The 26,737-nt window shown below is 40.8% G+C and overlaps 2 protein-coding genes across 3 annotated transcripts in view; one reads left to right on the forward strand and one right to left on the reverse strand.

The window, feature by feature from the left end:
* Positions 1-13,920, forward strand: part of LOC311521453 (cilia- and flagella-associated protein 337-like) — a 75,477-nt gene extending 61,557 nt beyond the window's left edge. The window contains exons 22-30 of the mRNA XM_084629787.1: positions 222-384; positions 3,435-3,530; positions 6,916-6,974; positions 7,245-7,386; positions 8,230-8,269; positions 8,735-8,823; positions 9,768-9,958; positions 12,164-12,267; positions 12,358-13,920. Coding sequence (XP_084485913.1) covers positions 222-384; positions 3,435-3,530; positions 6,916-6,974; positions 7,245-7,386; positions 8,230-8,269; positions 8,735-8,823; positions 9,768-9,958; positions 12,164-12,267; positions 12,358-12,532 — 1,059 coding nt within the window. The 3' untranslated portion in view covers positions 12,533-13,920. The remainder of the gene's footprint in view (positions 1-221; positions 385-3,434; positions 3,531-6,915; positions 6,975-7,244; positions 7,387-8,229; positions 8,270-8,734; positions 8,824-9,767; positions 9,959-12,163; positions 12,268-12,357) is intronic.
* A 1,710-nt stretch (positions 13,921-15,630) lies between these two features.
* Positions 15,631-26,737, reverse strand: part of HSPH1 (heat shock protein family H (Hsp110) member 1) — a 31,669-nt gene continuing 20,562 nt past the window's right edge. The window contains exons 11-18 of one of the 2 annotated variants that reach the window (XM_084628566.1): positions 25,380-25,585; positions 24,559-24,690; positions 23,500-23,637; positions 22,950-23,075; positions 21,093-21,200; positions 20,402-20,521; positions 17,456-17,617; positions 15,631-16,909 (exon numbers count right to left, since the gene is read on the reverse strand). In XM_084628566.1, coding sequence (XP_084484692.1) covers positions 16,709-16,909; positions 17,456-17,617; positions 20,402-20,521; positions 21,093-21,200; positions 22,950-23,075; positions 23,500-23,637; positions 24,559-24,690; positions 25,380-25,585 — 1,193 coding nt within the window. In that variant the 3' untranslated portion in view covers positions 15,631-16,708. The remainder of the gene's footprint in view (positions 16,910-17,455; positions 17,618-20,401; positions 20,522-21,092; positions 21,201-22,949; positions 23,076-23,499; positions 23,638-24,558; positions 24,691-25,379; positions 25,586-26,737) is intronic. The other variant, XM_084628567.1, reaches the window with a different exon arrangement.

Here is a 26,737-nt window from a genome sequence, read left to right on the forward strand (position 1 = left end):
AAAGCATCTGCAAATAAGATGTATGGTCCAAAAGACACTAATCTCAGTTGTTTTAAATTTCTCACCTGATGCTACGTAGGAGATTGGGCTGGAGAGATGACATAGGTTCTTGTGTGTGAGCTGCAAGAGCCAGGGGAAGTCCGTGCCTGGGTCCCTTTCTCTTGCTGAACAAAGGGAAAGGAGCAGCCTGTGTTTCTCTGATGTCATCTTTTTTCATTTAGAGCTGTGGCCACAAGGAGGATATTCTGTGTATTTCTCAGTGTCCACCTACTCTTCTTGCCACCTCCAGTTATGATGGTGAAATTATTGTTTGGAATATGATCTCAGGACACCTATACCGCAAACTTCACACGTCTTTTCCCACTCACTGTGCTGGCATAGAAGGTAAGTACTCACTAGGGAAACTATAGGGAAAACAATTCCTAAACACTTTCCAGCTTAATCCTTCATTGGAAATCTTTTCTGGAGAGATGTGGACCTTGCATGTTACAGCAAACTACTATTAGAAGTACACTTAATAAATTCAGTAGAGCAGGGAGACAGCAGGGTAGCTGTACATCAGATAAAATTATTGGAAGGTAGGGCAAAGGAGCACTGCCATACCATTGGTTTAGTTAAAGCTGTTATCGCTAACGTAATGAGCAAATCAAATAGTTTGTAGTAAATATCAAGGACAAAGGATGAAGCTGGTTATATATGCTTTCTTGATATGTTTGAGAGGGTATATATACACATATACATGAATAATTATTTGTATTACAGTAGTGTATTACAGTACCCTCCCTTGAACAGCTTATATTCTAAATAAACAACCCAAAGGAAAGCTTATTATGCTCATTTTATAGCTGGGAAACTGAGGTACAGAGCGACTAAATGACTTGCCCAAGGTTAGGCAGGGAGTCTGTGGCAGACCAGAGAATTGAACCCAGACCTTCAGAGACCGTCTACTGCCTTAGCTGCAAGGCCATCTCTTTCTTTAAGCATTACAACTAAATGAACAATTGTCCTTTGGCTACGTGCTTAAAAGTATAATAGTATTTACAAGTTCCTTCTTCTGGAAATATTGGGCCAGGTCCTCAGACCATGCTCTGTCTCCTTAACTCTGCAGAGCAGCAAAGGGGATGGAAAGCTGCCCTAATAGGGTATCTGGAGATTCCCTTGGCATGGTGGAATTCCTGATTGGTGTAACTCAATGGTTCTCAAACTTCACTGCACTGTGACCCCCTTCTGACAACAAAAGTTATTACTTTTGTTAAAAGTTATTAAGTTGTCAGGAGAGTGGACTGAAGCCTGAGCTCGCCCAAGCTCCACCACCCGAGGTGTGGGGGACAAGCCAAAATCCAAGGGTTTCAGCCCTAGGCAGGGGGCCTGTAACTTGAGCCTCACCACCCAGGGCTGAAGCCCCCTTGGGCTCTGGCTTGGGCCCCGAGCAATGGGGCTTGGGCTTTGACTTTAGCTCCGGACCCCAGCAAGTCTAAGCCAGCCCTGGAGATACCATTAAAACAGGGTCGCAACCCACTTTGGGGTCCCGACTCACAGTTTAAGAACCACTGGTATAACTCATATCTGGCCTTCCTCAGTGTAAGAGGTGCATTGGGAGGTATGGTGGGGCATGGTTACAGTGCCTTTCATTCCAATGGTCCTCAACGGCCTGTTGGCCCCTAGCAGGCTATTACCGGTCAGAATCAGTTGTCCTTTCAGCAGTTCCATGGGACCTGACTATGGAACTGGTGCTTAGGAGCAGCTCCACATCACTTTCTGCCCCAACTTGACTGACCTTGGGATCGGTCAGGCTGGCAACAAGCTCCCCTGTGCTGGAGTTTGGGGCATATGTATCCTTTAATGCCATGGATAACAGGGTCAGAATTTGGCCCCAAATTGATATTCCAGTGCTTGGCCTGGCCTGTGGAAATGACCCAACTTCCCTATCCGGTTCAATCCTGTGTACATAAGAATGGTACAGAACCATTTTCTGTCATGGCTCTTTATCTAGGTTCTTGTACCATACACATCACTGGTGTCCTGCCTTAGCATGCTGCATGCTCTGCAATACTATACATTATCTTTCTAAGGTACACATATATTAATACAGCAGTGATGAGGCACATTTCCAAATGCCTTCACTCTGAAGAAATGCAAATGGGCGGCTATACACCTACCGACGTTTTCTTATTGTGTACTAAAATTCTGAGCATTCCTGAAAGTAGAAAATATTTTGAAAAATTTTCCATAGTAATTATAAAGGAATTGCTGTCGAAGAAAAAAGGCATTCTTGCCAAAACCATAATTTGTACTTTCTTCCTTTCACCATCTCACCACTAGCATCCAGATATTTTATCTAAGGTTGCATTAAATGAAAAACTACTAACATAAGGAGGGGTGGAACTTTTTAGGTGTTAAAAGAAATCTATGTAACAATTGCTTTAATTTATCATAATTAAAAATTGCACAACATATTTTATTAATAAAATACTTATGATCATTTCATTTATTTGTATTGTGGTAGTACCTATGCGCCCTCCTCATGGAGCAGGACTTCACTGTGCTAGCCATTGTACAAACACAGAACAAAAAGATGCTCCCTGCCTGAACCAAAGCATTTCCAATCTATATAGATTTCACTCAGAGTACCCACACTCTCTGACAACAGACAGTGGCTGTCACTACACATGGTAAAATCTAGAGCTGGATACAGAACAGAAATTCCATTTCATGGAGGATTTTGAAATTTCTACATTTTGTGTTCATTCTGAATTGGAACAAAACCTGAAAATTAAATCCTCCAGGAAAGAAAATTTTGATTAAAAAAATTCTCTTCAAATTTATCCAAACATTTTGTTTCAATGAAATCGAAACATTTTATTTCAGTTGACTTTTGACTTTATTATATTATAATTCTGTATTATATAATAAAATATTTTAAAATTCAAAATGGAAAATCATTTTAAAAGGAAAAATCAAAATATTTTGTTCAGAAAATGTAGAAATGTTTTTTTTAACTAATTTCCCCTTTTCTCTGTAATTTCATGAAAAATAACATGATTTTGCAAAGCGTGTTTATTTAAACTGAACTGTGTTTTTTCCCAAGGAAAACTGTTCTGTTGAAGTTTTCCCAACCAGCTTTAGTAAAAATCATCAGTGCTGATATATTTGTCATCAACACACAGAGAGGTTTAGTATGTCTCAAGCAAGTATAGACAATACATGGAGTTGTGCATTATGCCTACTTAGAGAGAGAGCAGTAGGAATTTAATTGTTATAATCTAAATATGGTGGAAAATAATACCCTGATCTCTGGAAAACCTGCAGTTACAATATAATTCTATTTTAACATTTTGGTTTTATCCTTCACTAGAGAGCAATTAAGTTGTGTTCAAGATTTAAGTAGGCTTAGAATGAACAAATCAATCTTGTTCTTCTTTTTCCTTCCCAAGCTGTAGACACAAGTATTACTCAACTCGTATTTCTGAGGACTCGCGCAGTGAAATTTGAATCAGCAGCAGCCTCTCTTATTTCCAATGGGCCTCAAGGTAGGAGTTAATAACTCTAGCGTTTATTACAATATGTTGCATTTCTAAGAAATAGGATTTTTTAAAAATGATTCATGCTACTAAATTGATTTTAAAAAATCCAGACGATTATGGTTTTTCCCGAAAAAGAGCATTAAACAATCCTTACCTTCTTTGGGACCATAACTAATTGCCGCCTTTAATCCAACTCAGTTCCCACAACACCTTGCACTCTGGAAACCAACTTCCAGCCAAGAAGAATTGAACAGCTTTCCCTTCAGAGACCGTCAACAGCTCATTCCTTAAACCTGCATAATCGTTCTAAGGCTACATCTACGCTATGAGCAAGAGGTGTGATTCCCCTCCTTGTGTGCACATAACTCACATTAGCTTCATGAGAGGTAGTGCAAGCATAAATAGTAGTGTGGGTGGCCGCAGAGCATGGGCAGCAGCAGCATGGCTCAGCCATGCCAAGTATGTACCCAGGGGGTTCAGGAGGGCTTATATTCAGCACGACTAAACGGTGCTTCCACTGCTGCTGCCCGCGCTACTGCAGCTACATTACTGTTTGCACTTGCACTAGTCCTCATCCAGCTAGCACGAGTGTGCGTATGCAAGCACGGGAATCACACTCCCAGCGTCTACTGTAGGCATACAGCCTTTCCTATCCATCCGTACAGCTGAAACTCTCATCACGGTTCTCATCATCTTCTCTCAATTAAAGCAACATCCTTCTCTCTGGCCTTGACAAATGCAGTCTTGCCCTGCTCAGATCCATTCAAAATACTGCTTCAAAGGTAATTTCCTAGTACATCGCTGTGATCATGTCACTCCTCTTTGCTTTCCTCCACTAGCCCCCGCTTCTCTGTTGCATCAAACATAATCTGCTTGCATTCACTTTCAAGGCTCTTCACAGTCTGTCCCCACATTGCCTGTCCCCTCTCATTTACTGTTGAGATATCAGCTCCCACCTCTGATTGGCCTATGGGAGAACCTCCATTGCCCACTTGCTGAATTTTCAAATAATCACCTTCATGCTTTCCTCATGGTGCCCCTCACACTTAGGAGAAGTTCCCTGTAAACATCTACAAAGCTACGTCCTCCAAAATCCTCCTTTGTCATGATGCCTACAAAAATGTTGACCATGGTTAGGCCACTGATGTGCTGAGACCACAGCCTGTCATGTTGACCAGTATTGTCTCATTGTTTCCTTGTACTCCTCTGTCTGTCTCTGTCTCTTGTCCTTTGTTATATACTTAGATTGTAAGCTCTTTGGAGCAGGGACTGTTCTGTATTTGTACTGTGCTTAGTACAATGGAGTCCTGGTACTTGACTTGGGCTCCTGAGGTGCTACAATAATACAAATAATTAATAACTAATTACTGTTGTGTTATGCAGCACAACCTCTGGGACCTTTGCAGTGATCCCATATGCTGCCAGTAAGCTGCCCCAGAATAGAATTTAGGACTACTCTATGGCAGGATTCTCTAACCATTTTTGTATCACTTGGATTGATGCTTCCTCTTGTTTTTGCAATCACATTACATCCCTATAGCAATTACAGCAATTGCTTACATGGAAGACTAATACCGAGGAAAGTACTTACACTGAACTGAAAGAAGCTAAAAATATATTATAGCTAGAAATGAGGAGGCAGAACCAGCACTGCGTGAATGGCTAGCTCACTGTAGATCAAGTGCCCTGTGGGGGAGAGACCTCGATATTGATGATAAAATTATTATGCCTTTTTTCATAAGTCATAACAAACTTGTTTGCATCTTTTCTGAACATTAAGATATAGCTACGCGCATGTTATAGCTAGGATGCTTGGAAATATAACGATACAGTATACTCCTGATTATCCGAATAGCATGGGCGACACGGATTTTATCCGGATAGCTGGGAGGTGGGATAATTGAGAAGGCGGCAGGAGCAGCAGCACAGGGAGCCCTCTGCAGTGCCACTGTCCCAGCCCTGCTCACCCACAATTCTGGATGCCTGTGAAGTAGCGATCAGTTGAAAAAGGAGTGTTTATGAAACAGAAGTTCAGCAGGAAAGAAGTAACCCTCTTTCTGTGAGCTTGCTGAAAAATCTGTATTATTTCTGGGCCACCACCTGCAGCACTGACCTGCCAAAGGGTGCCGCTGCAGAAGAGAGAAGATCCACCTTATAGTGCCCAACGAAGGTGTTCGGTGTAGACCCGGGCGGGGTCTCAACTTTTTTCTTTCTGAGGCCCCCCCACAGTAGGCTGTAAAAACTCCACGGCACACCTGTGCCACTACAACTTTTTTTCTGCCTGTAAAAGCCAGGATGGCATGTGGGGGAAGCAAGCAGGGCAGTTGCCTGGGGCCCCACAAAGCTAAGCTGCTCAGGCTTTGGCTTCAGCCCCGGGTGCTGGGGTCAGGGCAGCGTGGACTTTCTGCCCTGGGACCCAATGAGTCTAATGCCAGCCCTGTTTGGTGGACACCCTGAAACCTGCTCATGGACCCCCAGGGGGCCTGGGACCCCTGGTTGAGAACTGCTGGTGTAGCCCAAGTGGCTGCTTTGCAAATTTCTGAAGTGGGCACACTTGCTCGTTCCACCTGTGAAGTTACTAAGGATCTTGTGGAGTGTGCCTTGATCTATAGGTGCTGGAACTGGGGGTGCTGCTGCACCCCCTGGCTTGAAGTGCTTTCTATCACATACAAGGTTTACAGTTTGCTTCAGTGGCTCTCAGCACCCCCACTATACAAATTGTTCCAGCACCCTGCCTCGATCCTTTCTGGGACAGGAGCCTCTGATGATTTGTAGGCTTCCACAGTACATAGTCTAATCCACCTAGTGATGGAAGACTTGGAAGCTCTGAGTCCCTGGCATTTTGGTGGAAGGACACAAATAGGGAACCTGATTTTTTCATGGATTCTGTACACTTGAGAGAGATTTTCAGTGCTTTTCTGACATCTAAGGCATGTCACACCTCTTCAGTTGGATGTTGTAGTTTTGGACAGAACTTAATATCTTCTATGAATGCACAGTAGTAGGGGTCGTGCATTGCAGAGAAACACCTCTGAGGAGCTCAGAGGTTGGAGTGTACTGATTATTTCCTACTAGGTGAGATTTGGACTGGGAGATTCTTGAGCAGTTTGCTGGTGAGGGAGATTGACTGGTGTGGCAGGGAGCTGACAGCCTAATTTCTAGCAAAGCTCACTCTTGCTGAGGCAGAAAGATGTAAACAGAGACTCGGTGTCCCCAGCAGACTGTTACACCCTTGCAGTTCCACAGTCCGGGGGACCAAAAGTGGTTCATGGACCCCAGTTTGTGAACCTCTGCGTCCAGAAGTCAAACTCCTAAATATTTGTATTCCTGTCAAAATAGACTTTTGTTTCATTGCTATTAATAAACATTTTCACTGTTTGCTTTTTTTCAGGTTCTGTCAACTTCTGGAGTCCGTTCAGTGGAATCCCACTTACAGCAAGCTTCATACCTGTAAGTTTGAGCGATGAATTTCAGAGGGCTAAGCTGTGTAGGACTGAGTGCAGCATACTTCTTACAGTTCAAGATATACTCTGTATGGGGGAGGAGGGGAAACTTTGCTTTGCTTTGCTTTGCTAAATTATGGTAAGTACACATCTGCTTGTTTAGATTTATTATGAGCATTCATATGTTGCACTTTTATTTCCATTATAATCAATATAGTATTATCATGCTGCATGAATTATTGGCTAACAACAAAGCCTGTATTAATGTTTGTCTCAGTCTAGAGTGAAATCCCACATCAGCAGTATTGCCGTCACTGCGGACGATTCATTTATTTATGCAGCAGATGATGATGGATACGTGTATGTCTACAGCATCAAGGACTATGCCCTTCAGGACCCGGAGAGAGAACCACCGAAATGTGTGTCTTGTGGACTGGGTTTTTATATATTAAATATTTTTGTATTTGTATTTTTATATATAAGTATAAAACATATTTTGGAACATATGTGATCTAGGGGAAAAGGGTTTAAAAACCAAGTCCTTCTCATGATCTGTGTCTACTTATACTTCTATTTCATTGTAGTATTTTAAGCCCCCTTTTCCAAATCATGTATGCTCCAAAATGTTTATGCCTTAGCTTGTTCTTAGCTGAGTATGGTGGCCATAGTTCCCATATAATTTCCTTAACAAAATTAATACACTGTGGACCAAATACAGGCAAATCTCAATTGAATTCAGTGGGAAGGAAGGACTGAGTGAAACCTGGATGAGACTTCAGGATTTCATCTGGTGCAATGGTTCTCAACCTATTTACCATTACGGGCCACATATGCAGCTCTGTATGTGTTATGTGGGCTACATCCACTCAATATCCTCAGGGCTGTACAGGTAGTATATATGTCACATGGCGTGCAACTGTGTACTGATTGGGCCACAAGCGGCGTGCGGGTTGCAGGCTGAGAACCACTTATCTGGTGACGTTTATAACTGTGTATCTTAGTGGGAGCTACCTAGTAACAGAAAACGGAGCAGTTTCAAAATACATCCAGGGTAAAGTTTTAACAACTTCGTTGCATTTACAAAAAAAAATTGCTTTAAAACCATGAGTACTCTTTAATGTCCTTGCTTCTTAGGTAGTGGTTGGTTTACACCTAACATTTCTATCTTACCTGACACAGTGCAGTGTTCTTGTGTAGTAACATATTTGTGTATTAATCTGAATTATATGTATAATACATATTTATTCTCTATATTGCTGTAGATGTGAATCATTGGAGAGCTCATGTAAATATAGTTGTATCGTAAGTACTGTCTTGTGTTTTTAACAGAATATTTTTATGTATAAATACACAAACCTGCACACGTGTTGCTTGATATAAATATAATTAGGTTTTATGTCTACTGTGATAACATCTAAAAGGCTCAGTCATGAGTCAGGATCCCTGGTCCATCTTCCACTATTATACGATGATCATGTGCAGTACATACTTTTCAAATGACAAACTCATTTATGGTTCACTTCAGTGTCATTCAGCACTATCAGAAATCTACAATATCAGATATTGCTTTGAGCTGTAATCCCTTGAAACAATGAATACTGTAGCAGCATTCCCATTAAACTTTAGCATTGGCAGAAATGACCCATGTAGACAATTTGCAACACAAGAAGTTTCTAATGACAAAATTTAAGTGACATGGTGTCATAAGTCTTTAGTTAATATGGTTCTTAAGTAGATTTGTTCTGATTATCACTTTCATTTTGATAGAGTAGAGGTGGTTGATGAAGAAAAAGTCCTGCTCTCCTCTTCTATTGATTGTACTGTTCGTCTGTGGAGTCTGGGTGGAGAGTACATTGGTAAGGCTTATATCTACAAAAACAGCATGGCTAGGATAGTCAACTTTAAAAAGGAGTGACATACAACAAAAATATCTACTCAGGTAGCCCCTGTGGATATTCATAAACTCCCATGTTGCTGTATCCATAGGCTAATAAATTATCTTAGCCAGAGGAGTCTCAGCTCACAGTGGAGTATTTCATGTTAGGACTTACACGTTTTCATGGATAAGCAGACCCTGTTTCAGTTCTACATGGGCTACGTTTGGCTCACGAGGCACCATTTGCCCACCCCTGAAATAGATGCTCTATTTTTTATTCCCAGTGAAAGCCAACAGTGGCATTAAAATAGTGTATGATAAAACTGCTTTCCAATACAGAGCTTTCTAAGGTGGTAGAGTATGGCCACATCATATTTAGAAATGGCTGTCCTTCAGTTCAAAGCACTAAAGGTTAGATTTTGAAGTATTTACATGCCTAAAGATGCAGATAGGCACCTAGTGGGGAATTTTGCAATTAATAGGAGTTAGGTGCATAGGCACTTTTGAAAATTCCATTACATGCTATCTGCATATTTAGACACCTAATTAAAATATCTTTAAAAATCTGTCCCTAAGTGCCTGATCCAACACTCCCACTCAAGCAAACAGATATCTTTTGATTGGCCTCAGAGGCATTGGATCAGACCCTAATGAAATAAAATCTGACAAACTACCTTGCAATTAAAGACTTTTCTGGTTAGTTTATTTCATCCACAAAAGTTTTTAAACCACAAGTGCTCTTCCGAGACACAATTTCTTTTCAAAGTTCTTCCCAGCAGCAGAAGTTTGTATACTTTAAAAAGTAAAATTTTTAAAAAGTCGCTCTCTGTCTTAGTTGTGACTTCCCTTGATTTTAGGAGAAGGGTTGGGGCTGTGTACCCTTTGAAACTTTACAATGCCTGCTTGTTTGTATTTTCTTTCTAGGGACTTTTGGGCAGGCAGAACCATGGGAAATTTTCACACCTGCCTCCTGGAAACATCCCAGGGTTCCCTATGAAATCTTGATGAACCCACAAAGCATGCCAGTTCACCCCATGCTAGAAGGAGAATCACCTGTCTTACAACCCATAAACACAGAGCCAAGTAATGTAACTCTGGAAAACTCCTTATCTAAGGTTTGTGTATAGGCAGCAAAGTGGGGGCTATTTCACGTGGGGTGGCTGTTTTGCATGTTATCTAGTGAAGTGCACCTGTAGGAAAATGATGTTTTAGATTTATGTAAGGCATTTGTAAGGCAAATGGATTAAAACTGTCTAGCTATAGGTCTCAAAATGTAAATGTAAGTGGGGAATCGTCAAGAAGATGTATTTCAAGAGCGGGCCCACAGGCATCAGTTCCTGGCCTACCCTGTTAAACATTTTTTATCCATGTCCTGCAAGAAAGCAAAATCATTACTGGTGAAGTTTGCATATGACAAAGATTTGGGGAGTTGTAAATAACAAACAACTAGTCACTGTTGCAGTGTTTTCTGGATTGTTTAGTAAGCTGGGTACTAGCAGATGTGTTTCAGTAGGGCCAAAGTCATACATCTAGGCCTGAAGAATGCAGGTGCCATGCTCACAGGATAGGGGACTCTATCCTAGGAAATAGTGACTCTGAAAAGATTTGAGCCATGGTGGACAATCAGCTTAATTTGAAATCCCAATGTAACACTATGGCCAAAAGAGAATATAGAGTAGGAGTAGAGAGATTATATTACCTTTGTATCTGGCACTGGAGCAACCACTACTTTGTCCAGTTCTTGTGTCCACAATCAAGAAGGATGTTGATAAATTATAGAGGGTTCAGAGAAGAACCAAGAGAATAATTAAAGGCTTGGAAAATGCGCCTTACACTAGCTTGAAGGAACTCAATCCGTTCAGGTTAAGAAAAGGTTAGGAGTGACTTGACCATAGTTTCAGTATCTACATGGGGAACAGATATTTAATAATGGCCTCTTCCATCTAGCAGAGACAGGTATAACAAGATCCAACAGCTGGAAGCTAAAGCTAGCCAAATTCAGACTAGAAATAAGGCATAAATGTTTAATAATGAGGGTAATCAACCCCTGAAACAGCTTAAAGGTTGTGGTACATTCTCCAGCACTAGAATCTTTTAACTCAAGACTGGATGTTTTCCAAGAAGATAGCTCTTATTCAAACAAGAATTAATTCAGGGAAGTCCTATGACCTTGTTATGCAGGAGGTCAGACTAAATGACCATGATAGTCCTTTTTGGCCTTCTATCTGTGAATAGACAACTTACAGCCCAGTTTTCATTTTTTACCTTTAAACCATAGTGTCTAGGACCTTGCTCCTGAAAATCCTAGCACAGGTGCACACAGTTGTGTTGCAGTGCAGCTGAAGACTACATGTGAGCACAGTTAAGATTAGACTAGGCACAGGCCCCTGCATTGAACATATGCAAGTATCTGGCCCCTGGCATACCTGTCCCTTTACTTGCAAGTAGCCATCTTTCCAGGAAAAAGGTGTGGGAACACAATGGGTTTCTTCCTTCTGAGTTCTCAGTATCCATTTCACAATATAGGGATTACTTTAGTTTCACTGTCTTTTCTCTTTTTAAATAGCAATCAGTGTGTAGTAGTTCAAGTCAGTGTTCTTTTGAAAAGACTTCCCACAAATCTTCCATTCCAATTATCTGTCTGGCTCCTGATTAGTCTTTTTCGATATGTAAGAACAAGCTGAGATTTGAATCTCAACAAGACTAAAGACCAGGCAGACTGGTATAGCGGGCTATAGGAATTTGTTTCTTTTAAAATAAAATCCATTATGAGGAAGAAGTCCTCCTGGAAGTGTAGCAATCAAGGTTTGCCTCCATCTTCCTTCTCAAACCAGAATGCTGTATCAGCAAAAATAATTTTTTTAAATAAGCAGTTACAAGTAGTTTACCAGAGTTCAGTCCACATACATGAAGCTAAAATTGATAGTATCCCATGCTGTATCCTAAATAGTAAGCAAAGAAGAGTGCATGCAGCCTGCTAAATGCATATTCTTATTAATACAATCTACTTGAAGAATTGTCACAACATAAGGTTCATGCAAATTGAGGCCTTACATAAGATTGTAACCTGAGAACCTTCCAAATAAATTTAACAATTAACACACATGTATGACACCGAATACATTTAATTCATCCCTCATCTCTGTTTTAAAGCAACTGATTTCTTCCAAACATTTTTTAAATGGTTTACTCAAACTCGTAAAGCTGCCCCAAAAGTGACAGGATTAGGTAGAGGGACCATCATGGCAGTAATATGAAGAAATGTAGTGGCAGTCTAAATACTTCCTGCGTTGCTAAGTGTTCTCTTGGTGTGTTTTTAGCATGAAGTGAGCTATAATCCCAAACTTCCTCAAGTCACTATTCCTGACCTGGATATCAAAGAGGAAATCAACCAGCGGTCTTATGCACAAGCTTTGAGTAAAAGGTAAAAAGAAAACAAGGCCACCAGGTAAATTAATTTCCCCCCACTTTCAAGACAAATTAATAATTCATGCTTTCAATTTTCTTTCCCTAGATTGAAGCAGGAGCATTACAAGAAGATAAATAGACCACTTGCGTCTGGGGGACAGAGTACATATCACCTAATCAACAGCTGCGAAGTTGTCATTGCTCCACCAATATGTAAAAAGCCTGACTTGTCTGTTCTTGGTACAGACTACTTTTATGAAGAATTGTTAGGGGAAGAGTAGAGCAATAATTCTGGAGGTAAACTGAGCATAGGACCATCTGTCCCTTCAGTGGTAGAAAAGCAGTTATTTTTGTTTCTGGTGTAATTTTTCTTCTATTGTTTTGACAGAAATACACTTAAATATGGTGAAGTGGGTTCTAGCCCATGAAAGCTAATGCCCAAATAAATTTGTTAGTCTCTAAGGTGGGGTGGGCAAATTTTTTGATCTGAGGGCTGCATCGGGTTTCCAAAATTACATGGAGGGCTGGTTAGGGGAGGCTGTGCCCCAGCCCCCTTGGGACCCCTGCCCCATCCAACCCCCCCAGTTCCCTGACTGCCCCCTGGGACCCCTGCCTCATCCACACACCCCCATCCTCTGTCCCCTGACTGCCCCTGGACCCCACACTGCCCCATCCAACCCCTCCTCTCATTCCTGACTGCCCCCCTGGGACTCCTACCCCATACAACCACCTCTTCTCCCTGACCACCCCCAGACCCCCCACTGCCCCATCCAACCCCTCCTCTCATTCCTGACTGCCCCCCTGGGACTCCTACCCCATACAACCACCTCTTCTCCCTGACCACCCCTAGACCCCCCACCCCTAACTGCCCCCTGCTGCCCCATCCAACCTCTCTCCTTCCTAACTGTCCCCCTGGGACCCCTGACCACCCTGGAACCCCTGCCCCTGACTGCCCCCCTGGGACCCTTCCCCCATTCAATCCCCCTGTTCGCCGCCCTCTGACCGCCCCGGCCCCTGACCACCCCCTGCCCTCTATCCAACCCTCCCTGCCCCCTTACCACGCTGCTTGGAGCACCAGTGGCTGGCGTCGTGGCTGCACCAGGACAGGCAGGCGTGCCATCTGGCTGGAGCCAGCCATGCACCGTGCAGCACAGAGCATCGGGTCAGGCCCAGAGCATTGCGCCAGCAGCACAGTGAGCTGAGGCTGCAGAGGAGGGGCTAGGGGAGAACCTCTGGGGCTAGGCAGGAGGGTCCTGTGGGCCGGATGTGTTTGCCCACATCTGTTCTAAGGTGCCACAAGGACTCCTCGTTTTTAACTTAAAATATGCATGTTTCTTAATCGCTTCTGGACAGTTTATCCTTCTAAGCTTCCTACTATAGTAGCTCATCAATTAATTCTATAGAGCTGGACTTATGTGGCATTTAAACAAGAATTATATAAGCAAAAAGTGAAAACAGAACATGACTGTTAAATAAACAATTCCATATTAACTAGAGCCTGGTGATATAATAGCACTGTGGAAGCATAGTAAATCTGCACACTTAAGGCCTTAGCAGCCTTGGTTTAGGTCTAGTGAGACTTATTCAACCTACGCTCTGGCTTTGGGGGTTCAAGCTATGGTTGGTGTATTGCATATGCTCCTGGGAGAATTCTGCACCAAAAATTAAAAATTTCATGCACAATATTTTAAAATTCTGCATATTTTGTGTGTCAAAATAACACAATATAGCCACACCAATTTCAATTATTTTTGGTCATTTATTTCAAAATACCGGTCAGCAAGTATGTCTGCAACAGTACAGACAACAAAAAAGATTCAGGAAATATTTCTTGACAAATAGATTCCTTCCTAGTCATATTAATACAGAACTCTGGGTAATAATTCATTTAAACTACACTACAGAACCGTATTTCCCACACTGCTCAGAAGCAGTGCAAAGGCTACTAGAGTCAGGGGTAATGGAGGAGCTGAGGGAGAGGGAAGTAAGTTGCTGGGAAGGAGCCTGGGTGAGAACTTGGAGGGTTGTTGGGTATAGGTGGGAAAAGTATGGACCAGGTTTTTGTGTGGGGTAGGAAGGGATTATTATGGAGCTTCTTCCATGCAGACCCTGGCTGATGCCTAGCCTCTCCCATTGGCAGGCACATCTGCCCCATCCCCATGTGTTCCTGCACCCCCACTCAGACACCCCCATGTGGCCTTGTACCTCCTTCCCCTTATGTGGCTCTGTACCCCAACCCCATGTCTATGCCCCCATTCAGCCATCCCCCATGCTTGTCACTATACCCCCTCCCCATGTCTGTGCCCCCACTCAGCCACCTTCTGTCCCTCTGCACTCCCTTCCCCATCACCATGTGGCCCTGTGCCACCACCCCCATTCAGCCCCTGCCCTGGTCTGTCCTTCTCAACTTGCCCTTATGACCCCCTTCCCCCCCACAGCACCCTATGCTGTCTCCCTCCCCAGAGCCCCCATCTGCTGACTGGCACTGAGAAGAAGACAGAGTCTCTCTCTTCCCTGGCTGGCTAGCAGCTGCTGCTGTGTTCTGTTGCCACAGCACCCTCACGTGGGCAAAAGGCAGAACTGCAGCAACATTTTGGCTGAAGCTTTTTTCCCCACACAAAAAATTAATATGCATGGCTCATTAATTATGTGCACACACACAGTAGTGCACAATTCCCCCAAGAGTAGCATATGCACCTGACATGGAGCTGAGCAGTGATCAGAAGAGCCTGCCCTGTCAAACAGTGCTCTGATATTACAGCTACTTATGGTAGCTCAAGAGTGGCCAAAGCATGAGGGAGCTGGTGAAAAGTTGCAGGCAGGAATATGCCCCCCTCAGAGCTAGTGGAGGAGGCAGGAATGGGGTTGGAGGAGGAACACAAAACAAGGCCAGCAAAAGGGTGTACTTGGCTTTCTTAGTACTGACTAATCAGGTATGGTCTGCACCATTAAATCAACTCTGATCAGAGTAGTGCTAAGCTCACCCTTTTGCTTGTAGTATGTAAGTTGTTCCTTGTAGCAGTAAGCAAGCCAGCCCTCCCAACTGCATGCTACTGTCTTGTAGATCTTATTGGGCTGTCTATTTAACAGGAAGGCTTCATCACCACCATTGTGTCCTCCACATCAATTGTTCCTTTGCAAGAAACTTGACCAGAAATTCCTGAGAGGAGAATCTTAACCTTTAACTGGCTTTTCAAGCTGGCCCTCCCCCAAAGCTGCTTGCTTAGTAGGGGAGAACATCTCATTTACCGTGTTTGTTTGAGATCAACTCCTTTCTAATAAAGGCCAAGAAAGACTTCCAACTGATTTTTAAAAAAGGAGTAGTAGTGGCACCTTAGAGACTAACCAATTTATTTCAACATAAGCTGTAGCTCACGAAAGCTCATGCTCAAATAAATTGGTTAGTCTCTAAGGCGCCACAAGTACTCCTTTTCTTTTTGCGAATACAGACTAACACAGCTGCTACTCTGAAACTGATTTTTAGTGTCCCTTTAGACCCACTTTTAAAGCTTTTGAAAGTTTTATGCCCAGCCTTTGATATTTTAAGTTTCCAGGCAGTCATGCTGTTCCCAGATGCGTGCTGGTTTGTGCAGTTAAGAGTAACAAGCTGTTTCTGCTTGGGTAGGCTGAGTATCCACAACTCCAATTTTTTCCACACTCAATGGGAGGGCAGGGGGAAGTTCTATAAGCTTCTGTTCACACAACACAGCTATTTGGCTTTATTGTCTTTACCATTTGTGACAAAAGACAGCAGTCACACTGAAAACAGTACTGAACATAATCAAGGCAGCATTTTAGGAAATACCAGTTAGATGAACTTTATTATTAAAGCTCATTAAAAGGTTTCACAACAAGATGAACAGGATCAGCATCTCCTTCATTTTGCTTTCTCCACATGAAACTGTACTGTTTAACAAGATGAAATCTACTACTTAACATGCTACTTAACACCTTTCACCATCTTACTAGTCAGCTAGGGTGCAGGACAGTGATAAAGAGAGAGGCTTAGGACAGGAGGTTTATTTTGTTCATTGTAAATTGAACAGCAATTGGCTTTATACAGATGTGCCAAATCAGAGGTCAAATGAAAGAAAACTACCTTGGCATCTACAAGTGCTTATGACTATTTCAGTTACAAGCCTGGTGAAGGAGCAGTAAGTATCATAGCAAAAACTGATTTAATCCTTACTGAAGCTAACGGTTAAATACTGCACAGAAGCTTAGTATGAAATCACAATTCCACAGGAATCTGAAAGTTACGAAGGCAATTTTCCTTTTTATGGTAGTCATGATCAGCTTTCTACTCCCCCGCCCCACCATCATACAACACATTCCAGACAACCTTATGAAAAAAATATAAATAGTTCCCAGAACTATATGTCCCCCCCACAAAATCACATACTAAAGCAACAATATTTTCTTTCATGAGATCAAATTGCTCAATACAATGCAGTAGTCTAGTCCAAGTCCATGCTCGTCGTGTTTTTATCGTTTGGATGACAATCACCATTTTGTTGATGGATTTCAGCATTATTTTTATCTTCTTCCATACCTTCATTTGTATGAAGACTGGGTCCATTCAATGGATTTTCCTCTTTAGGTGAGTCAACATTTGGTTTTGGTTGCAGCACTACAGGCTCACACACACTGTGTAATTCCTAAGATCAAGAGAGGCACTCAGAATACAATTCATGTGATCAGCAAGCTACCTGACGAGCCAGCACTGCTGGTCAGAGACTGATTCCCAGTACCTTTGCTTCCTGAGCACAAAGAGGCTGGAGATACTTTAGGGGTAGCATATCTAGTTTACTTTTTAGACAGGTTATATTAAGGTTCTTTATACAACACTTTGGCACTTTAAGTGAAAAAAAAATCCAATCTCTCAGAAATGTTGCACTGCTTTAATATTTTCTTACACACCCTGTTATATGTATTTACATACTATTGGAAAAGCAGACACTGAATTTTTAACTCTACTGAAAGATGTTTGTAGTGTAAGTTTATCTGCCTAACCCATATATATAGTAAAAACATTCTCCACAGAAATTTTTACACAATAGATTGTAGCTTCATCCCTCCCTTGCTACTCAGATTATTAATTATCCTTTAGAGCTGCCAACCAGTTAGAACATACTGTGATTTCTAAATAATGGCCTAGCTATATCACTAGTCAGTAGTTAGAATTAATTTCTTTCAGCACTAACCTTTAGCTTTGCTTTGATTTCACTTGCACGTACAACTGGATCTTGATCAAGGCTCATTTTAGCCTGGGCATTCATAACATTACTCATCCATTCCATCATTTCCTTGACACATTTCTCCACTTCTATCATTTCTGATTCATCAATGTGAATGTATTTCTCATCCTGCATGGAGTTGAATATTTTGGGTTTGTCAGTAAGAACCAGTTCAAGGATATCAAATTATCTGGACAGACCATCCAAGTTGGTTGTGTTCTCTCACTATTTAAATATTTGTTACATTACTGCTTACTTTGGAAAGAAAACAAGTTCACTGCAGCAAGAAGGGCCATGAAACAGTGGCAGAATCAAACCCATTTCTGAGTTTGATAAACAAGCTCACAGAGAGGAAGCTGGGCTTCACAACAATTTAATGGGGATAACATACCTAGAATTGGGAAAGTTCATACTTTCATGTTAATAGAGCAAATCCTGCACCCTCCAGAAGCCATGTATTAGGTTCTGTAGGATATAATCCAACCTTTTTAGGGCTCCAGTCAGTGCTGTAGGTGGGGGGCAAAAGAGGGAGAAAAGGTATCCAATTACACTGTCTGGTGTTTTGGCTGGCCTTAGATTGGAGAATTTGGGTTTATAAAAATGAAAGCTTGAGTCAACCAGCAGAAATTACCTTTCATAGCTGGATGAGTCAATGGAATCAGACACCCAGCTGCTTTGATATTTCTGGACCATGTGATATTAATTAGGGCTGTCAAGCGATTAAAAAAAATTAATCACAATTAATCATTGTTAAACAATAACAGCATACTATTTAAATTTTTTGGATGTTTTCCACATTTTCAAATATAATTTATTTCAATTGCAACATAGAATACAAAGTGTACAGTGTTCACTTTATTTTTGATTTCAAGTATTTGCACTGTAAAACAAAGTATTTTTCAACTCCCCCATTACAAGTACTGTAGTGCAATCTCTATCATGAAATTTGAACTTCAAATGTAGAATTATGCACAAAAAACCTGCATTCAATAATAAAACAATGTAAAATTTTAGAGCCTGCAAGTCCACTCAGTCCTACTTCTTGTTCAGCCAATCGCTCAGAAAGACAAGTTTGTTTACATTTGCAGGAAATTTGCCCACTTCTTGTTTACAATGTCACCTGAAAGTGAAAATAGGCGTTCTCATGGCACTGTTGTAGCCAGCGTTGTAAGATATTACATGCCAGATGCGCTAAAGATTCATATGTCCTTTCATGCTACAACCACCATTCCATGGGACGTCCATGTTGATGACAGGTTCTGCTGGATAACAAGCCAAAGCAGAGCAGACAGATGTATGTTCATTTTCATTATCTGAGTCAGATGCCACCAGCAGAAGGTTCATTTTCTTTTTTGGTGGTTCAGGTTCTATAGTTGACGCATCAGAGTGTTGTTCTTTTAAGACTTCTGAAAGCATGCTCCATACTTTGTCCATCTCAGATTTTGGACAGCACTTCAGAGTCTTAAACCTTGGGTCGAGTGCTGTAACTATCTTTAGAAATCTCACACTGGTACCTTCTTTGCGTTTTGTGAAATCTGCAATGAAAGTGTTCTTAAAATGAAGAACATGCTTGGTCATCATCCAAGACTGCCGTAATATGAATGTATGGCAGAATGCAGATAAAACAGAGCAGGGGACATACAATTCTCCCCTAAGGAATTCAGTCACAAATTTAATTAACGCATTTTTTTTTTTTTTAAACAAGTGTCATCAGCATGGAAGTATGTCCTCTGGAATGGTGGCTGAAGCATGAAGGGGCATACAAATGTTTAGCATATCTGGCATGTAAATACCTTGCAACGCCAGCTACAAGAGTGCCATGCAAATGCTTGTTCTCACTTTCAGGTAAATAAGAAGAGGGCAGCATTATCTCCTGTAAATGTAAACAAACCTGTCTGTCTTAGCGATTGGCTGAACAAGAAGTAGGACTGAGTGGACTTGTAGGCTCTGAAGTTTTGCAGTATTTTGTTTGAGTGCAGTTATGTAACAAAAAAGTCTACATTTGTAAGTTACCCTTTCATGACAAAGATTGTACTACAGTACAATGAGGTGAACTGAAAAATACTATTTCTTTTATCATTTTTACAGTGCAAATATTTGTAATAAAAAAACCTTTGATTTCAATTACAACACAGAATACAATATATATAAAAATGTAGAAAAACATCCAAAATCTTTAATAAATTTCATTTGGTATTCTATTGTTTAAGAGTGCAAATAATTGGGATTATTTTTTAGTTAATCATGTAAGTTAATTGTGATTAATTGACAGCCCTAATATTAATGCAAGTTTAAAAAAAAAAGAGTAAAGTTTTCTAGCCCTTTTGGACATGAAAAACCCACTCTGAATTTGGCCCTGATGCAGTCCTGACAAACTGGCTAAACCAGCTTTGAATGTTGTGAATTACCCCCATTCACATAAACAGCGTATTGGCTCCAAAACCTAATGACACCAAGGACTAACCAGATTTCCAAAGGGCAGGTGTGCTATTGTGACTAATAGTATGTCAAATGGTCAAATAACAGGCACAAATATAACATACATAAAGTAGGGATGTGTAAGTAACTTATCTTAGGCTGTTGTACAGACACTCATCACTGAGCCACTTCACCACCAATAAAGTTGGAAGAGCACAAAACTTGGCTCAAGAAGTTCAGTTAAAAAATCATAGCTCATTCTTTGTGCAAATGCCCTTTTTGACCAGAGAGATATATTGAGCAACTCAGATTCAGATTCATTGTCTGTGGGAGATTTGTTACAGATTATGTTCTTAGTTGCGTAGGCTTAGCATACAGGCTACCAATAAGTGAACAGCCCACTTGACAAGGATTTTGACACCACTGCTATCTGGTGCAAGTCTGAATGAATCAGTCCCCTCCTACTCCCAACCCATTCCCTGTGAGGCTACTTACCTTGTCCCTGTATTCTCCTGCTATTTTGGCATAGTGTTGAAGCCTGTGTCCCAGTTCTTCCAACACCCGTGGTCGCTCCTCAGCTTCTTGGTATCGCATTTCAATTGGAGTACCTAGTTTCTATAGAAAGTAATATTTTCGATGCATTTCATAATTCAAACCTATATTTACAAAAAAAAAATCATTCCTGCAATACACCTCTACCCCAATATAACGCGATCTGATATAATGCAAATTCGGATACAACTCGGTAAAGCATTTCCCCTCCTCCCCGCTCCCTGGCTTGCGCAAGCCTGGGAGGGAGGGAGGGATGGGGGAGAAGTGGAGCAGCGGCATGCTCAGGGGAGGAGGTGGAGCGGTGGTGAGCTGGGGGGAGGGGGAAGACAGGACATGTGCAGAGGAACCACTCTCCCCACCCCAGGTCACCTCCACTCTGCCTCCTCCCCAGAGCACATCGCTGCTCTGAGCAGCATGTTAAGGGGGCTGGACCATTGGCTAAGGGGCAGAGGGTTTCGGGGGGTGGTCAGGGGACAGGGAGCGGGGACAGGCTGTTTGGGGAGGCATAGCAAATTCAATATAACACGGTTCCACCTATAATGCGGTAAGATTTTTTGGCTTCCAAGGACCGCGTTATATCGGGGTAGAAGTGTATTTTGAAAGTTACATTATACGAAAGTGCAAATGGACCTACCTTTAAATCATCCAATTTATCTATGTACACCTGTTTAGCTTGGTCCTCTCCATCCTCATACAACCAATCTTCTATCTCTGTTAGGAATGCAGAGAATTTTTGAAGATCCTAAAATAAAATTTGGATGCAGTTTGGAATACCAATCAGGCCAAAATACTTAGTAAGTAAAGGAAAAAGGAGTACAACTGCAACATGGTCTGTTACGAAGAAGGCTATTTGCATTTTTCATAGTCAAGCCCTAAGGCTGTTTCATGCCAGGGGCTCAGAAAACAAGAAATACAAAGATTACTTAAAACCACACTTGTACACCAGCATTTGTTTCTGCACTGGGAACAGCTTGGTTTGAACAAAGAACCCAGCCCAGCAATCTGTCTTGACACTGCATGCTTTTCTGTGACACCACAGAAAGGCGCTACCAAATTCATTTTTGTCTGCCTCATATTGAGGGGACACAATGTTTCACGTAAGGCACTCATTTCAAGTCTCCTAGCTGGGAACTGCATTTACTATTGCAATTTCTAGAAGTCTGTGCAAGTCAAGCTAAGCTGCAAGGGTGAACATAGATGAAGGCAAAGCCAACAGAAATCTGTTCGCTCCCTAATACGGTTTTACCAACTAAAATAAAAGCTTGATAGCCTGCAGGAAAAAAAAAAAACTTGCACGGAACAAAAAAATATGGGTACTTTGTCTTTTTTGGATACCTTTTTAAAGATGTCAAAGGTCTGTTTTGATAACATCTATGCATTTGGACAACTCTGTTGATAGTTAGCAAGATACGCTGGACCAAATGATGTCCTTTTGAAAATACAAGTGCAATTTTAGTAGATGTACATCGCTCTGCCTTTTGATTTTAATGGATCAAAATGTGGCAGGTGTTTGCATCTCATATCTTTCAAATATTTAAGATCCAGATCTAGATCCAAGTATGGCTTTGTTGAGTGGAATGTTTACTTCTAAAAAGGTTTAATTGATCAGTTATTTGTGGGAGGATCAATTGGCCAGTGATATATTTTAGGGGTGAAACTGCTGGAGATTCTCTTTGAAGAAGAGTCCAACACACTTTGCTTCCTCCCCTTTCATCTCCTCTCCTTTCTTTTCTCCTGCTTCACCTCCCCATCACCAGATACCTCCACTTATTCACTCTCTGGTCTCATCCCTTCCACTTGTCCTCTGTGCCTTCCATTCCAGGTCTCAGCCCTATTCTTCCTTGCAGTCTTCCATGGTTATTTAACTAGTTTATGACTAGTCAAATTCAGACTTTATTACTTCAGTTTTTAACACTTACTACAGTAGAACCTCACAGTTACAAACTGACCAGTCTACCACACACCTCATTTGGAACCGGAAGTATGCTATCAGGCAGCAGCAGAGACAAAAAGAAAAGCAAATCCAGTACAGAACTGTGTTAAACAAACTACTGAAAAATAAAGTTTAAACATATATTTGACAAGGCAAGGAAACTTTCTGTGCTTGTTTCATTTAAATTAAGATGTTACAAGCAGCATTTTTCTTCTGCATAGTAAAGTTTCAAAACTTTATTAAGTCTATGTTATGTTGTAAACTTTTGAAAGAACAACCATAACATTTAGTTACAAGTAACCCCCATTCCCACAGTGTTCATTAACTCTGAGGTTCTACTGTAATTGCAATTGTTTTTGGACAAAGCTAATTCTGAAAAGAATATGTACATTTTGTAAAACTAATGCAACTCCAGATGATAGGCAGCTATTTTTCAACTGCTTAGCTAAGATTTTCAGATATCTACAGTAAAGGTATGAGGGCAGAATTTCACCACAAAAAAGCAGGACAGATTTTTGATGCTAATATTTCAGGTAAACTACTGACTTTATAGCATACCTCTTCACAAACAAACTTTTGGTATGGTCCTGATAACTTATCCCTGAACTCATACACATATTCTTCCACAGCATTTTTTGCATCATTTCTTTCTTTCTCCAGCTTGTCTTGCATGATCATCTTGCCCTGTTTGATCATAGAAAACAGCAAGTACTTTATTAAAACAAAATTAAACTTAAAAGCAGTCTTACAAAAGACTACAATAGTCTTTAAAGGCCTTAATTCATACTGTTGCTGAAACTGTGCAAGTAACAGTGGAGTGAACTAAAAAATGGAGACTCTCCCAAAAGTTTCAGATGGTTTTGAAACAATATGTGATCTCATTACATAGATTACTGCTGTAATGCTATAATTCAAAGTGACATTACAATGTTGCCAACATTTGCAGTCAAGAGCTTAAATGAGGTATTGCATTAGCTCATTATGAATGTATTAGTGGCCGGAGTCATTTTCAGGTTTTTTTAAATGTAAAGTCTGACATTGATTCTTGCTTACTATTATTCAGTGACTATTTTTGAGCAGTCTCCCTCACCCAGATTACTGAACTCACCTCTGTTTTGATATACATGTTGAGAAGGTCTTTCCCTAACTGCCAGACCAGATTAGCTTCAATAGGCAGCTCTACGTTCTTCACCTTTATCTTGGGTTTTTTAGCTTCTGGAGGTTGATCACTTTTCTTCTCATTTGTCTAGATTGGAAAGGAGAAAAAAAATAAAAAATCATATCCATGACTTAGTAGGAGTGGTTTTTCACTGCTATGCTAAAATCCCTCAGCAGAACATGGGTCAGTATGTATTGTCTCACTGTTCCTTGGAATCTCACAAATATATCCTTACACAGGATTTTGTTTTTCAGCTGCTGTATATCTTACCTTCCCACTTCACCTAGTCAAACATAACTCAAATTTCAGGAGAATGATGTTGGAAGATAGAAAGGGCAATTGCCAGAAACACTGTCTATTAGAAGGACACCGCCATTCTTTGCAAGTTCTTTTACAGATTATCACTTCAAAGTTAATGCTTACAGTTACATGTTATAACACTTGGATGAAAATTAAGTGCAAACTTCGTTAGCCTGAGGCAGATTCTTGAAGGCAATTTTTTGTTTTTAAAACAGTAATTCTCACTATTAAGCATCAGTACTAATGCTTGAAATAAAAGAGTACAAGCCCTTTGTGGCAACAACTACATCATGTTTGTTAAGAGGCATAAACTTGTGTTATAGGCACCTTCTCAGTCTGGTTTCTCTGCCTACAGTTTAGTTGTGGTAAATTTAGTAAGCTCAGCCTCTAGCAGTTGTTATACAAAGTGAAATACCTTCAAGGAAATACACATATGTAATGCTGCATAAACTGAGTCAGTAAAGAGAAAGCCTTGTTCCTTGCAGGAAGATTATGACTGGAATAGCGAGATTTTGCCAGCTTTATCTTGTCTTAGACAATTATTGGTTATGTTAGACAAAAATGAAAGTAAAGATGCAAAAGGTAATATACATAATACACTGCAAGAGCACCAAACTGCCTACTTTTGTGTGTGTGTAGGTTACGGTTTTAAAATGCCATCATAATAGATATCATTTTTCAATACAATGATTTGAAAGGGTCACTCACTTTCTTGGCATCTGGTATTTTGTTTTCTTCAGAGGAAGGTTCTGGTGAAGGGGGAGACTGTGGAGTTGGTTGACCATCAGTTTGTACCTGGGACTGTGTTCCAGCTTCATTGTTGTCTTGCTGGATATTTTTCTGAAATGAAAGCCCAGGCACAAAGGATGTAGAAAGAATGTGCACTTGTATTTATTAGAAGTTATAGTGTAATTGCTTTCCCAAATGCTTGCTTTCTTACTGAGCAATAACTCTGTAGTCAATGTATTCATGGAATCATAAGTATAAGATGAGAGACTAATCAAGACATCTAGGCTACCCTAACGTTGCAGGATTCTTTCCCTTCCCCCATTATAGAAAGTCAATAGTTTTTCCCCATGGGTAAGCCATTCAGTACTTTACTAATAATGCACGATTATGTGCAGATAATCAAAACTAACTTTTTTATGCTACAGTTATTATCGTCACACATTAGAGTCAAATAGCAGTAGCAATTTTTGCTTGTAACTAACATTCAGGTTGTTGGTATATCCCCAAATAGGGAAAACTTTAAAGGTATTAAACTAAATGTACAGATTGAATACTTAAGTTCCTACTAAAAATGTCTAACTGTTTCCATCATGGGACATAAGCTTGTTTCTGGACACATTTTTCCAGGGAGACAGCACTCAGCTGCCCCCCTTTCTTGTAAAAGAAAGTTTTCTTTCTCTTGAAGCCTGGCCCAAACTTAATTACTTGGTCTCCCTAGGAGAAGGTATTTATAATTCATCAAATATTACAAAAGAATGCATTTTGTTCAGAACACTGTGTGCAAGAACAGACCAACTTACATCATCTGAATTCTCCGGAGGCCTCTGGTTCACAATCACCACTTCAGTCTCCACACTGAGATCTTCATTCTCTTCAGCTTTAACTTGTTCTACCATCGAGGCAGTAGACACACTGAAAATGCCATGAGTATTGAAACGGACTTTAACTTTAACTTTAGACCTCTCTCCATCTTTCTGAGCTGCCACATTTTGGACAATGTATCTGCCTAAAAACAAAGGGGATACAAATTTGTCTGTTGTCATTTTAGCTATTTTTCCAGCATAGCATCTTTCACAAAAACTGTATTTCCATATATTTTATGGAGTTAATGGAGAAAAGAATGCAAGACATGAGATCTGGCTCAGGCAGAGGAAGTTGCAGAGAACTGTCATTCTAACAGTGAAGAGAGGTAAGAAGACACTGACGATCAGGGAGTGAGTGTAGAAATCTAAAAATTCCAGGGTGGGTTTAAGTTTCTCTCCAATTTCCATACCAGATGCACTTAATCTACAGACAAGATATCTCCCTCCCCCACACCCCAATTACACAAACTTTCAGCCCTGCAAACTCAGTCCAAAATCTGAGTCAGAATTGGGCACTTTTTCTCATCTGCACCACCACCAGTGAGAGATTCTAAAAGCCAAATTAGGCTGTACCGGCTTCAATGGGATCATACATGTGGCCCTGCAACCGAACTTAAATAATTTGATTGATGATGCACAAAATGAATTAGAATCCAGCCAGTAATTGAGGGGAAGATGGGGATAAAACAAAACTTTCCGAATCCAGACTGTGGTCTCCAGTCACAACTGTAATAGAAATATAAAATAAAAATAATAAGAAAGGTCATCCACGGTTGTGTTGGCTCAAAAGTAATGCCAAGATTTAAAAGGTTACTATAGTAAACAGATAATGAATGAGTCAACAGATCCTCTGTGTATTCAAATTATGTCATTTTTACATAAATTCCTGTTCAGTGTAGAACAGCACTTTGAAAATACGGTCAGATTACCCCCACACTTTTATAATCTTTACCAGCAACAGCATTCTATTAATATCCTTTGCTCCGGGTGTCAGAATGTGTTGGTCTTTTGCTACTCACACGAAGAACTTCAAAGGGTTGTGAAACTAAGAAATATAATATTAGCTAGAGCCAACTGCTGCTGTGCCAGCTTCCCCCTACAGCTCTGGTTCACGCAACTCAAACCATGCAACCTGGAATTTTTGAATATGGATGTTTCCTGGTTTTTAGTTCAATGTTTATTAACTTTCCTCAGTCATTGACTTCTATTATATAATGCTATTTATGAGTCCTCCAATTAGCTTTCTGTTACTTAATATGTAGATTGCGGATGTGGCAGAGAGATGACAGGGAATT

The sequence above is a fragment of the Lepidochelys olivacea genome (genome assembly GCF_965140295.1).
Source record: "Lepidochelys olivacea isolate rLepOli2 genome assembly, chromosome: 1".
Lineage (NCBI taxonomy): Eukaryota > Metazoa > Chordata > Testudines > Cheloniidae > Lepidochelys > Lepidochelys olivacea.